At 57.0% G+C, this 11,994-nt stretch overlaps 1 protein-coding gene across 2 annotated transcripts; it reads right to left on the bottom strand.

Annotated features, from left to right (window-relative positions):
* Positions 1-1,613: 1,613 nt before the first annotated feature.
* Positions 1,614-11,949, bottom strand: ZC3H12A (zinc finger CCCH-type containing 12A). Of its 2 annotated transcripts, none has more exons than XM_012779935.3 (6): positions 11,806-11,949; positions 10,622-11,098; positions 5,724-5,863; positions 4,434-4,668; positions 3,396-3,502; positions 1,614-3,195 (listed from the first exon to the last, which is right to left on the bottom strand). In XM_012779935.3, the coding sequence occupies exons 2-6, from the start codon at positions 11,062-11,064 to the stop codon at positions 2,324-2,326; spliced, it is 1,797 nt and encodes a 598-aa protein (XP_012635389.2). In that variant the 5' UTR covers positions 11,065-11,098; positions 11,806-11,949; the 3' UTR covers positions 1,614-2,323. The 2 variants fall into 2 exon arrangements, with proteins under 2 accessions (XP_012635389.2, XP_012635390.2); XM_012779936.3 differs by having other exon boundaries at positions 10,622-11,101; positions 11,806-11,943.
* Between the last annotated feature and the right edge of the window lie 45 nt (positions 11,950-11,994).

Below are 11,994 nucleotides of genomic sequence, written 5' to 3'. Positions count from 1 at the left end.
TGGAGGGATTCCCAGGTGAGTGTTGTAAACCTGAGCGAGTTGTGAGGCGTGGGGCTGAGGGGACCTTCACTTCCCCGATCCCTGCAGAGGTCTAAGTCGTGCAAAGTAGTATCCACGGCCCGCCCTCCATCAGGTTTGGAGGCCAGGGCACCAGGACTCAAGTCCCTGCCCCAGTCCTTCCTCTGCAGGACCTTGGGCAAGTCACTAAGCATTGCCAAGTGGCTGATAGTGAACTGGACAGTCCGGTATTTTAGCTTCCTGTCCCATAAAAACCAACAGAGGCCATAAATAGCTTTTTAACCCAGAATACAGTTCTTGATTCGAAAAGTATTTTATATATAAGGCAATGACATTTCTTTGTGCAGATAAAACCTGAGGAGGCTGGAAACAACAGGCATGGGTCACCTTGAATACCATGCAGGAGCTTCAAAGGGTTTGCCGAAATCATTTCCATATTGTGCATTGATTCCTGCCTTAAGTGTAGGCTTCTAAAGAATGTTTGGGGTAAAGAGTGAGGTGGGGGCCTTGTGTACAGGGGATCACCAATGTGGCATTTTCTTCAACATGCTGTACAGTTGTTCTGTACTAAGGCAGTTTCTAAAAAAATTAGATATAAAAGCTTCACAAACAATAAGTACAAATCAGGTGAGATGTTCAAAGATATATTAATAATATTAAGACTATTTTTTCCATTTTACCTGGTGGTGTGTGTGGGGGGGTCATCTTGATAGGCCAGCTTTTCACTTAAAATTTAACATTCACACTCCACTTTTCATCTAAAAAAAAAAAGAAGAGCTATTCTTTTCTTTTAGGGTCAGATGAGACATCTGAGATGGCAGATGGAGGTAAAACCCTGTGAACACAGCCCACGGCGGTAACACCACAGGCATCTCAACGAGCCCTGCTACCATTGGGTCATGCACCCTACAAGCATTATTTCATGTGATCCTGACTACAACCCTATAAGGTAGGTACCATACTTACTCCCCATTTCACAGATGAGGAAACTGAGATGGAGATAGGGGTAGTCCCTTGTCCTAGTTGACATAATCAGTGGTAGAGCCAGTTCTTGAGTTGGGACCAGGGCCCCTACCCTCCTGGAGGGTACCCTGGCATTGCCTCCCCAGCCTGCTTTGTGACCCTGGTCTAGAACACAGCAGTATCTGGGAGGACAGGCCAGAGCTGAACACTCAAGGACTCCCCCTACACCCATCTAACCAGTCTCTCCTGGAAGCCATCTTCTCAGCCAGGTCACAGCACAAAAGAGGGGAATAGCCCACCCTAGAGCCCCCTCCCCTGCTGCAGTCACAAAGCTCCAAGCCCTTTTACACTTCTGTTTCCCCCCAGCCTCCCAAGGCCCCTGTCCATGTGTCCAGGGCCACCTTCTAGCAAGGCCCAACAAGACCTCAGGAGAGATGCCCCAGCCCCAAAGGGACTGGGCACTCTTGGTGAAATTTGGATACCTTCCTTCCAGAGAAGGGTCAGAGCTGGCGTGGAGTGGCTACCCCCAGGGTGAAGACAGGTAAGGGGTACATACCTACTGGCCTTCCATCATGCAAAGGCCAGCTCAGCACCCCCTCTCCCGAGTGCAACAAAGATAATCACTTCTTAAAAGGGCTCACATAGACTGTACTTTATTGATGTTACAGACTTTCCACTTAAAATACTTAAAATGTACACCTTTGCACAAACATACACATGCGTCCCCATCCATGGGGAAGGGTGAGATAACTCTTGAGTACAGAGGAAGAGAGGGCAGAGATAGAGGGCCCTTCACCCCCAGCAGGGACAATGGGACAGGTGCATAGAGGGGTGTGGAAAGTAAGTTATTAAGAAGCATCTTGCTTACTAACATGAAGCCTTGTGCCCAACAGGAACACGCAAGAGGCCTCATCAGTGTAGGGGGCCCTCGGAGGGCAGGCACACGGTGCCCAACTAGCCAGCCCAGGCTGGCATCCCGGGGGCGGGGCGGAGGTGGAGGCGGCACACAGGGTCCCCAGCCTAGGTCTCTGCTTCCCTCGCCTCCCTCCCCGCCCTCCGAGAGAAAAGAGGGTTTGGGCCTCAGCCACAGACAGACGCCATTACTGACAGCGTCTCCTTAAACTACAGAGATACAATGTGTATCAACAGGGTGATCGCTTCTGACCACTCAGGCAGACGGCTAAAGGTGCTGCATGGGCCAGAACCAATGCTACAGTATGTTTGGTTTGTGGGTTCCCTCCCTACTTTAATCCTCCCTCTGTCCAGCCTCCAGGGTGGGCCTCAGGCTGGGAATGGGCTGCTCAAGGGCCCAACGCCCAGCTCTTGCAGGCCAAGGGGCGGCTTACTCATTGGGGTGCTGGGACTTGTAGGAGAGGATCTCGGCAGCTAGCTGCTGGGGGTCCAGGAGCTGCGGGAAGCGCCCCATCACAGCCTTCACCAGGTGTGGGGGGAAGACGCCACACAGCTTGGTGTACACACTGGCCTGCTCCTTTGCCAGGCTGCCTGCCCTGCCCCATGGGCCCCCGCCAGCCCCTGGGCTTAGCACCTGGGGCTCCTGAAGGACTGGGGTGGGTGGGGGCAGCGGGTACGGCTCAGACCAGTACTCCCGAGATGGAAAGGCCGGTGGTGGGGGTGCGTAGTCAGGGACACTGAAGTGGCCAGCACCCACGGGCCGTCCAAACGCAGGGAAGGGTGGGGTGGCTGGGAGCTCAGATCCATAGGGGCTGTAGGCAGCGTAAGGGCCCTGAGGTGGGCCTTGCTCACCAGGGCTGCCGCCTCGAATCCCCCACAGTTCTGACATCTGGCTCTCCAGGGAGCCAATGCCCGAATCCAGGCAATCCTGGGAGGTGTATGGGAGTGAGTCCAGGGTCTGTGGGAGCCAGTCCATGAGCCCAAAGCTGCTGCCACTGCCCCCACTAGGTGGGTGGCTCCTGCCTGATGGGGCGAAGGTCTGTGTTGGACCTTCCCGGCAGGGCCCTGGGGATGCTCGGGTCCCCAGCTTCTTCCCATCCAGGCTGCACTGCTCACTCTCTGTAGTTACAGAGTCGGACTGAGATGAAGGTGAAGGCCGCCGGCCACTTTTGTCCTTGCCCAAGGCCCTGGGAGGTGAGAGGAGGGCGTTGGCACGGAGCTCATCAGCCACAGAGCGCTGGGGGCGGCTTGGCCGCTCTGGGTGGAAGAATCGGCACTTGATCCCATACGTGCATTTCCTCCCTGGAAAAGGAATGAAGAGGGACTCTAAACAGGGGACTCCAGAGCAAGGGGCAAGAGCAGGGAAGGGGTGGCACGGGAAACGGGGTTGGGTGGTCTAATCGTGGTTGTCCCCAAGAAAAAGAACTTGGGCACAGGCCAACCTAGGTGGAAGGAGGGGAAGGAGTGAGGAGGGCTGTGGAGTGCAGGCCTGGGCCCCATACCGTAGGGACATGGCTGCTTCCTCTGCTCAGAAGTGAGTGGCTTCTTACGCAGGAAGTTGTCCAGGCTGGGCCCATGCCGGCCCAATGGGTCATCTGGCGGCATGAACCTACAGAGGGCAGAAAGAACTCTCAGGAGACATGGGAGACATGGAAGGGGACTTCTAATTGCTGAGTGGGGGCTGGATGGCAAGCCTTCCTGGGAAGAATAGGAGAGTAACCCCTAAAACGGTCCTGTCCAGCAGGACCCCCCAGAACTGTTCTCGGTGTGATCACCCCAAGAAAGGAGAGAAGGACCCCTTGGTCCAGAGGGCCACAGTCCGTGGCCCTTAGGGTGACTTCCTTCCTGCTGTTGTTGGGAGGCCAGCAGCCTGAGTATCTAAATCTAGGGCTCATCCTCTGCCCCACAGCTTCTGCTCAAGAGATATGGTGCTGGGGCCAGGCATGGTGGCTCATGCCTGTAATCCCAGCACTTTGGGAGGCTGAGATGGGAAGACTGCTTGAGCCCAGGAGCTCTAGACCAGCCTGGGCAACATAGTGAGACTCTGTCTCTACAAAAATAAAAAAAAATCAGCCAGGCATGGTGGCATGAACCTGTAGTCCCAGCCACTTGGGAGGGTGAGGCAGGAAGATTGCTTGATCCTACAAGTTTGGGGCTGCGGTGAGCTGTGATCATGCCACTGCTGCCAGTCTGGACAACAGTGTGCGATCCTGTCTCAAAATAAATAACTAAATAACCACCCAAACCAAACAAAAAAAATGGTGCTGGGAACGAGAGAGGCTTTCTTGGAGCCACTGACCACATCTCCCCTCACAAATGCTACTGCTCCATACCCCAAATCAAAAGCACAATCCCCCAGGCTGCTTGGTCCCAGCATGATCTCTCTCGTGCAGCAAGCTGTCCATCTCACTCCCAAAGCTGCCTGGAGCCAAGACCACAGCCCACATGGCCACAGGGCCCAGAAGAACCCACCTCCAAGCCCCGCCCTCCCCAGGGCATCTCTGTCTGTCTGTCAGGGCCCCTCCGAGGCAGGAACATACTTGTCATTGACGAAGGAGTACATGAGCAGCCGTTCCTCGATGAAGCGCTTCCACTCCTGCCGCTCACCCTGGAGGTCACGGTACGTGTCATTGGAGACCACGACCCCGTCGGACTCAAAGGCCAGCTTCACAATGAATCTGTCATCGTAGCACACCACTCGCTTGCCACCCACACGCCGTGATGGTGTGAACACCAGTATCTTCTTCTTTTCCAGTTCCCGTAGGATGTGCTGGTCTGGGAGGTGACGGGGCGTAGGTCAGGGCCCTACAGGACCCAGAGCCCCGCAGGGCTCCCTAACTTCCTGGTGGCCAGGCACAGGGACTGTTAATGCCAAGTTCATAAGGACAGGAACCAGCTCTGCTAAAGCCACTGCCACACGCCTGCCTCCTGCCGGGGCCCTGCACAGTTTGCTGCTGAAGACCAGGAACACCTGAGTGCAGGGCTGCAGGGCCCGTCCAGCAAAGACTCCAAGCACAGAGCTGGCACCCGCCTTTCCCCCTCCAGACATCAGGCCTGTCCATGCCAGATATGGCCTTGTCCTTGGCTATTCACCCGACCTGTCCTGTAGGAGTGGTCCATGAACAAGCTGGGGCAGAAGTATCTTGGCTCTGTCCCTTGCATCGCCAGGACATGGTCACTAGATCTCATGTGGCAGGGACCCCTTTTCCTGGAGCCTACAGCCCCAGCCAGCCTGCAAGACTTCTAGAGAAAATAACTCAGTTTTTACCCCCAAAGGCTGGAGGCTCTTGCAAGAACAATGGTAACAGCTAACGGACACTGAGCACTTGCTCCATGCCAGGTACTCTTCTAAGCACTTACTGGGTATTAAATATGATCTTCGCAGCAACTCTGTGAGGACAACCCCCCACCCCTCCCCATCCTACAGATGAGGAGCAAGTGGCTCAGAGCGGTGCCAGTAGAGGTCCTTGCCCAGCTCACAGTACCAGGAAGGGACAGAGCCGGGATTCCAACCCTGGCTATGTGGGCCCAGAACCTGCAGCCTTAATCACTACGTTGCATGCCCCTCTGCCACTGAGGATGTTGAAAGGGTGACCCATCCACCAGTAGGATGAGGGAGGTGCCCAGTAACTGAAGCACAAGGCTAGACAATGTGACCTCCAGTGACCACTGTTCAGGGTAGGATTGCTGAGAACAGAAAAAAACAGGAAAAGAATGCTGGTCCCTGCTTGAATTCTAGAAGTTGTTGGTAACACCCAAAGGGTCCTTCTCGGGGAGAATCAGGGCTCCTGGGGTGGTGAGACCACCCTGCCTCCAGAGGTACCACTCACCTGTGATGGGCACATCGGGTCTTGGCTGCTCCTTCCTCCAGGATGGCACAAATACTGTGATGTCTGTGTGGCCCCGCTCGAGAAACCAGTTCACTGCCAGCAGGATGCCCCGGCAGGAGAACACCTCCTTGTTTCCATGGCTAGGAGGAAGAGGGGACAGGGTCAGCCCACACAGGCCCACCTGCTACTCACCAGGCCCATACAGGAAGGGAGGCAGGGGCCTCTGCAGCTGGGGCTCCAAGCCTCCATACCCTACGCCAGTTCCCACAGAACCAGGATGGCCAGATGCGACCGGGACTTTCCCTGAGGTTCTATCTCTCGAATGTGAGGAAACACCCAGGAATCTGGCAGCACCCGCTCCCCATGGTGGGGGAGGGTCAGGCCACTTGCAACACACCTGGGGGTGGGGGAAAGGCGCCGGAGACTTCTGGTTCCTGCCCCACCCGGGAGCCACTGGGACCACAGGGACGCAGATGTACACGCAGACTGAGTCACCACCCCTCCCTGGCTCACAGTGCTGTGGGTGGGGGCGGGGAAGTACCAGGGGGCTGACCCAGGAGAAACCAGATTGTTCCGGATTAAAGTTCAGTCCCTACAAAAACCTCAGGGGCTGAGGCCTAAGGAAGGCAAAGGGAAGGGACTGGCCATTCCCACCTTCAACCCCGAGACAGGAAGCCTTTCAGTTTGAAAGTGAAAGGGCACTCCTTTTCCTCCCAAGACAGCCAATTCCCCAAAACGCCTGGCCCACTCCTGGCCTCCCTTCACCCGCCTCTTCATCCAAGGCAGAAAGACAGTCAGGAAGACACAGGGGGACTCTGTTGGCAAGGACAGCTGACGGATGGGACATCTTCCCTGCCTTGGTCTGAGAACCAGACCTCACTCTCCAAATGTGGCGGGATTGAAAGGGAAGCCTGGAGGTGTTCTGGGTTGCTGCGGCTCTTAGTTTCTCTGTCTGAAAAATGGGCCCAGCAGCCTGCAATTTCCTTAAGAAGGGCTGCATCAGTGAGATAACCTTCCTAGTTGGCTTGAGGCCAGAGACACTGGAGCAAAGTGAAGGTTCCAACTAGATTTCCTGGGGGGATGGGGACTCCCAGGTAACACCAGGTGTCACAGAAGGGCTCCTGGGACCAGCAGTCCTGACCTCTCACTGCCCCTCAAAGAACAACTCAGACTCTCATATTTGGCAAATAAAACAGACTACGTCTTACGCAAAAGGGGCAGGTCCAGGGCCAACCACATCCTGTGGGTGGCTTTGGGGGTGGGGGATGATAGCTGGAGCCTCAAGACAGAGAGGGAGGTGAGGCAGCTGGGGGCCACAGAGGCTGTTTAGGGGTGAGGCTGGGCACCAGGGTCTGAAGGTCTCTGTAAATTGTAGGGGAGACAAAGTCCAGCCCCAGGCAGCACTCATCCCACCTGTTGCCCCCCCTAACCCGCCAGCCTGCTCATAAAAGTTAACATTTACTGAGAGCAGTGAACCAGGCCCTGTTCTAAGTGCCCAATGCTGAATCATCAACAAGCGTATGAGGTGGGCACTATCATCACTGTCCCCATTCCCCCTTTTCCAGATGAAAACTGTGGTCCAGAGAATGTAACTTAAGCACCAGGGTCACACAGCAATAAGGGTGGAGCAGAGATGCAGTCGCAGCACCTGTGCTCATAGCCACCAGGCATGCTGATGCTCAGGCAGGTAGAAAGACAGGTATAACCCTGACTTCGAGGACAGAGTGGGAATTAGCGGGTACTGAGTTCCAACTGGAGGCCAAATATGTTGCTGCATCCTCACAAGGCTTGCTACATACAGTGAAGGAAAGGAAGTTTCCCTGACTCATCCAGGGTCACTTTGCTAGTGGTGAGACAGTCAGAACTTTTTTTTTTTTTTTGAGACAGAGTCTTGCTCTGTTGTCCAGGCTAGAGTGCCATGGCATCAACCTAGCTCACAGCAACCTCAAACTTCTAGGCTCAAGCAATCCTCCTGCCTCAGCCTCCAGAGTAGCTGTAACTATAGGCACATGCCACCATTTCAGGCTAATTTTTTCTATAGTAGAAAGGGGGTCTTGCTCTTGCTCAAGCTGGTCTCGAACTCCTGACCTCAAGCAATCCTCTCACCTCGGCCTCCCAGAGTGCTAAGATTACAGGCATGAGCCACCATGCTGGTGCAGACAGTTAGAACTTGAACACTGGTCTGGGGCTACTAGATTGCCTTCCAGTCTCTGACAGAAGACCCTAAGTTTATATGGGAGAAAAATGCCCTCAAATTGAGTTTGAACCAGTGTGTTAAGAGAGGCAGGCTGGGGACAAGAGAAGGCCTTCCCTGAATGCCAGGATGGGTCAGGTCCCTGGTCTATGTCTTCACTTCCCTGGGGCTTCTGCTCTGTCTTCTCAAGACTGTGGGGCATGGTCACCCCTGGCTTGGCTCCCTGTCTCAGGAATGCAGTCAGCACATGCACCCACCTGTCTCCCATTGTATACATGTGTAGATGCATGTGCCCCATCCTAGGCCAGTATTTTCAAGACCTGGGACCTGATGGGATGCCAGGCCTCCAAGGGCATGCCCTGCCTCTGAGCATTGAAAATCTTGGCTGGAGGCTGGGCGAGGTGGCTCATGCCTATAATCCTAGCACTCTGGGAGGCCGAGGGAGGCGGATCACTCAAGGTCAGGAGTTTAAAACCAGCCTGAGCAAGAGCGAGACCTTGTCTCTACTAAAAAAAAAAAAATAGAAATTAATTGGTCAACTAAAATATATAGAAAAAATTAGCCGGGCAGGTGGCGGATGCCTGTAGTCCCAGCTACTTGGGAGGCGGCGGCCGAAGGATCCCTTGAGCCCAGGAGTCTGAGGTTGCTGTGAGCTAGGCTGATGCCACGGCACTCTAGCCCGGGCAACAGAGTGAGACTCTGTCTCAAAAAAAAAGAAAATCTTGGCTGGGGACCAGTTTGCTTGTAGCAACCCTAGCACCTGGAATATTCCTTCAGCAGGTAGTCAGAGCCCTACTCTCAGTAGAAGTAGAACATGTGAGCCTGGAGTGCCTCCCTACAGCTAACTTTAGTCCCTTTCCCTGCACTGGAGGAAGCTCTGCCGGCACAGGAAAACCAGACATCCTGTCACCTCAAGTCTTCTTTGCCTGGGGAGGTCAGGGCCCCCCCAGCCTGGCTAACCAGGCACTGATAGGATGTGTATGTTGGGGACTCCAGCGTGGCTGCTTCTGCCCCAGGACAGGACAGGGCAGGGCAGGGCTGGGCCGGCATCCCCAGGTGAAAAGATCTGCCTGGGCTGGGCCTGGCTAGTGGGGAAAAATTCCCTTAGAAGGAAACAGAGGTGAATTTCCCCGCGATTTGCATACGGTGGGGGCAAGGCTGCCTGCCCTTGGGGGGGAGGGGGTGGCAGGGCAGGAACCCAGCAGCAGCTGAGACAGGAAGTTTGAGGCTGGAATTCCCCTCCTGCCACAGCCCAGCTCAGAAACCCCCCCTGCGTGGGGCGGGTCCTCTGCCTTTCAGGAGCCAGTTCCTCTGACAACCCCCTCCACCAGTGCCCCTCCTCCTTTTGCCGGGACACAAACACACACAGCACATGGCTGCTCCCAGGGCTCAGCCATTCTTGGCCCACACCCCCCAGAGGAAGGAGTTACAGATCTTTCCTGGCTCCTAGCTCAGCGGCTGGAGGCTAGAGCCTGAGGAGACCCTTAATTCTCAAGCATAGGCAGGAGAGCCAGCTTTCTCAGCCTCCCACCCAGGTTCTGCCCAAGTCAGAGGATGGGGCTCACCCACATGCCTGCTGAGCTGTGCCAGGACAGCTGACTTGCCCCAGCTGGGCCAGGAGTAGGTGGGGCCAGGGAGGGCAGAGGCTGACATCATGCCAGCCTCGGGCAGCCCACCTGGGAAGATCCTGGGGCAGCTGAGGAAGGAGCCCTTCCCACCCCCGTGTCTGGGGTCTCCCGGTTCAGGCCAACAGGAACTTTTCCTTGTCCACCCAGCCCTGACTCACGAGCCTGCCTTGGAGGGAAGTGGGAGAAATCAGGGGCAGAGGGTGGGGCCTGTATCCTAGAGAGAGATCTGAGTTTCCCAAGGTAGACAGCAGCCCTGGGCCTGGCTTCACCCTCTGCCTCCCTCCACTCTCCCCTGTGAAAGATTACTTGGGGGCAGGGGTGGGAGTTACTGGGGCTGGGCCCCCAGAGACCAGGCCAGCCCTGCCAGCCGAGTCAGCAGGAATCCAAGTCACAGCTCACCTGGAGCCTAAGCATCAGGCCACCAGCTCACACCCATCATGCAGAGCCAGATCCAGCCTTGAGGTCATTCCTGGTCATAATTACAAAGGCCTCGGTAGCTGGGCCTGCTTCCGTGGGAGCCCGGTTCTGGGCCAAGAAGGCCTCAGAAGACCCAGCCCCTGAACAATAATAATAACAGCAATGATAACTGTTTATTGAGCACCTGCTACTTCCCTGGTTCTCTGTGTTCACTCCTCACAACCACCACCTGAGAAAACAGGGCTCAGTGAGGGTAAGTGACTGGTTCTTGTGCATGTGAGCTGGTCCCCTGAGCTATCCTGCCTCATGTCATGGGACAAGAGTTGGGATAGAGAGTGCTGGCCTCAGGGACAGACCACAGCACAAGGGGTGCTCTGGACTGGAATCCTTGTATCGCTTACCAGCACGGTAGCCCTGGCTACCTGAGTTTTGAGCCCCTCAGTGTTCATCCCTAAAGCATTTCTAACCCTCCTGCTTCAAAGGGGTCACTCATGAGGGTTAAGGGAGCCTCCTGGCAGGCAGTGGGGCCTTGTACTGAGTTTTCCTTCACTCTAGACCAGTACATGAGAAGAAGTCACTCCCGCCTGAAGGCCCCCGGACCAGAGTTGCAGAGACATGTGGCCACCCTTCCGCGTCCTGGCCACGGAAACAACACATACCTCATGGCCACATTGCTCCCGTCGATGACCACCGGCCTCAGGTCGCTGCCCTCCTTGTCCTCCTCTGGGAGCGAGGGCTCCAGGGTGGGCGCCTTGGGGGTGCCCCCACCCCGAGGGACCAGAGGGGGCTGAGGGCAGGGGTCAGGCGAGGCCTGGCGCTCACGCTCGGCAGCTGACCCGTGCTTCACCAGCTCGCCCAGCACCGTGTTGGTGTCCGCCTGCACCCCCAGCTTCTGCAGGACGCTGTGGATCTCAGTGGATGAGTAGCCCAGCTTCCGGAAGAAGTCCACCTTCATCTGTAGCTCTGAAACAGATGCCTCCTCAGCAGGGGGCTCCTGGGCCGGCCTGGGAGTGCCCCGACAGCTGTGGCTGTGCTCAAGTTCCCACAGACTCATGGCGGGGCTGGCTTCCTCGATGGGCCTCTCTCCGCAGGGGCCACTCATGGCTCAGACTCCTGGAAGGCACCGGCCACAGCTCCTACTGGACAACCACAGGGTTAGGGATGCGGAACGTGTCTCTTTTCCGTGGGCCACACGCAACAGGAGGAGGCAGCACTGACCAATGGCACTATACAAAGCTATCTTCATGTGTTAGCTCAGGCCGTCCTCTCAAAAGCTCTCCCAGCCAGCCATTATCATTCCCATTATGTACAGTGGGAAACTGAGGTACCAGCATTAAGAACTTGCTCAAGGTCATCCAGTTGTTGGCTGGCTGCGCCAGGATTTGAAGTTAGTCTGACTCCACACCCGCACGGGCACCCGCACGCCAACCCAGGGGACCCGGAGGCAGGGGCGGGGCTCCCAGATGGAAACCTGAGGTTGGAAGTGCGCCGAGGGCCGCGGGCTTCCCCAGGAGGCCGTCGCCTTCGCCCACCCGTCCCGAACTCCGGGCCCAGGACGCCCAGGGCCAGTGGCCAGACGCCCGGACCGGGGGAGGGCCAGTTTCCGGGGAGATCCACCGAGGACAAAAGTTCCTGGAAACTCCGGTTGGCCGCCGGGCGCGGGTGACGCCGAGGCCGTCCCGCCCCGAGGCCCGCGCTCCCTCGGTTCCCGTCTGGACCTTGGCCCCCTCCCTCGGCTCTCCCAACTTGGGCTAAGTTAGCGAGGGTCCCGCGGCCGCCGAGCCCCGGGCGCCGGCCCGCCTCCGGTCGGCAGCGGCGCAGCGCCCCCCGCCTCGCGCCTCACCTCGCCGGGCGCCGACCGCGGCCCGCGGCGTCTCCATGGGGCCGAGTCCCGGCGCCGGGCCGCGGCTCCTTTATACGGCCGGGCGGGCCGGCAGGTGGTGGCAGGGGCCGTGACGCGGAAGCGGGGCGGAGAGGGACGCGAGCGCCGGTGGCGGAGGCCGTCCGGGGGCGGAGCGGCCGACGCCCCTTC

Source organism: Microcebus murinus, chromosome 2, assembly GCF_040939455.1.
Source record: "Microcebus murinus isolate Inina chromosome 2, M.murinus_Inina_mat1.0, whole genome shotgun sequence".
NCBI lineage: Eukaryota > Metazoa > Chordata > Mammalia > Primates > Cheirogaleidae > Microcebus > Microcebus murinus.
Note: the sequence above shows the minus strand (reverse complement) of the source record. Positions and strands in the feature narration are given on the sequence as shown.

Excerpts from the sequence above, each read along its gene's own strand:
- ZC3H12A (XM_012779935.3), bottom strand. The coding sequence starts at position 11,064 with ATGAGTGGCCCCTGCGGAGAGAGGCCCATCGAGGAAGCCAGCCCCGCC. Across the intron at positions 4,669-5,723 it reads ACCCGATGTGCCCATCACAG|ACCAGCACATCCTACGGGAA; the intron begins GTGAGTGGTACC and ends GTCACCTCCCAG. Across the intron at positions 3,503-4,433 it reads TACTCCTTCGTCAATGACAA|GTTCATGCCGCCAGATGACC; the intron begins GTATGTTCCTGC and ends TGCCCTCTGTAG.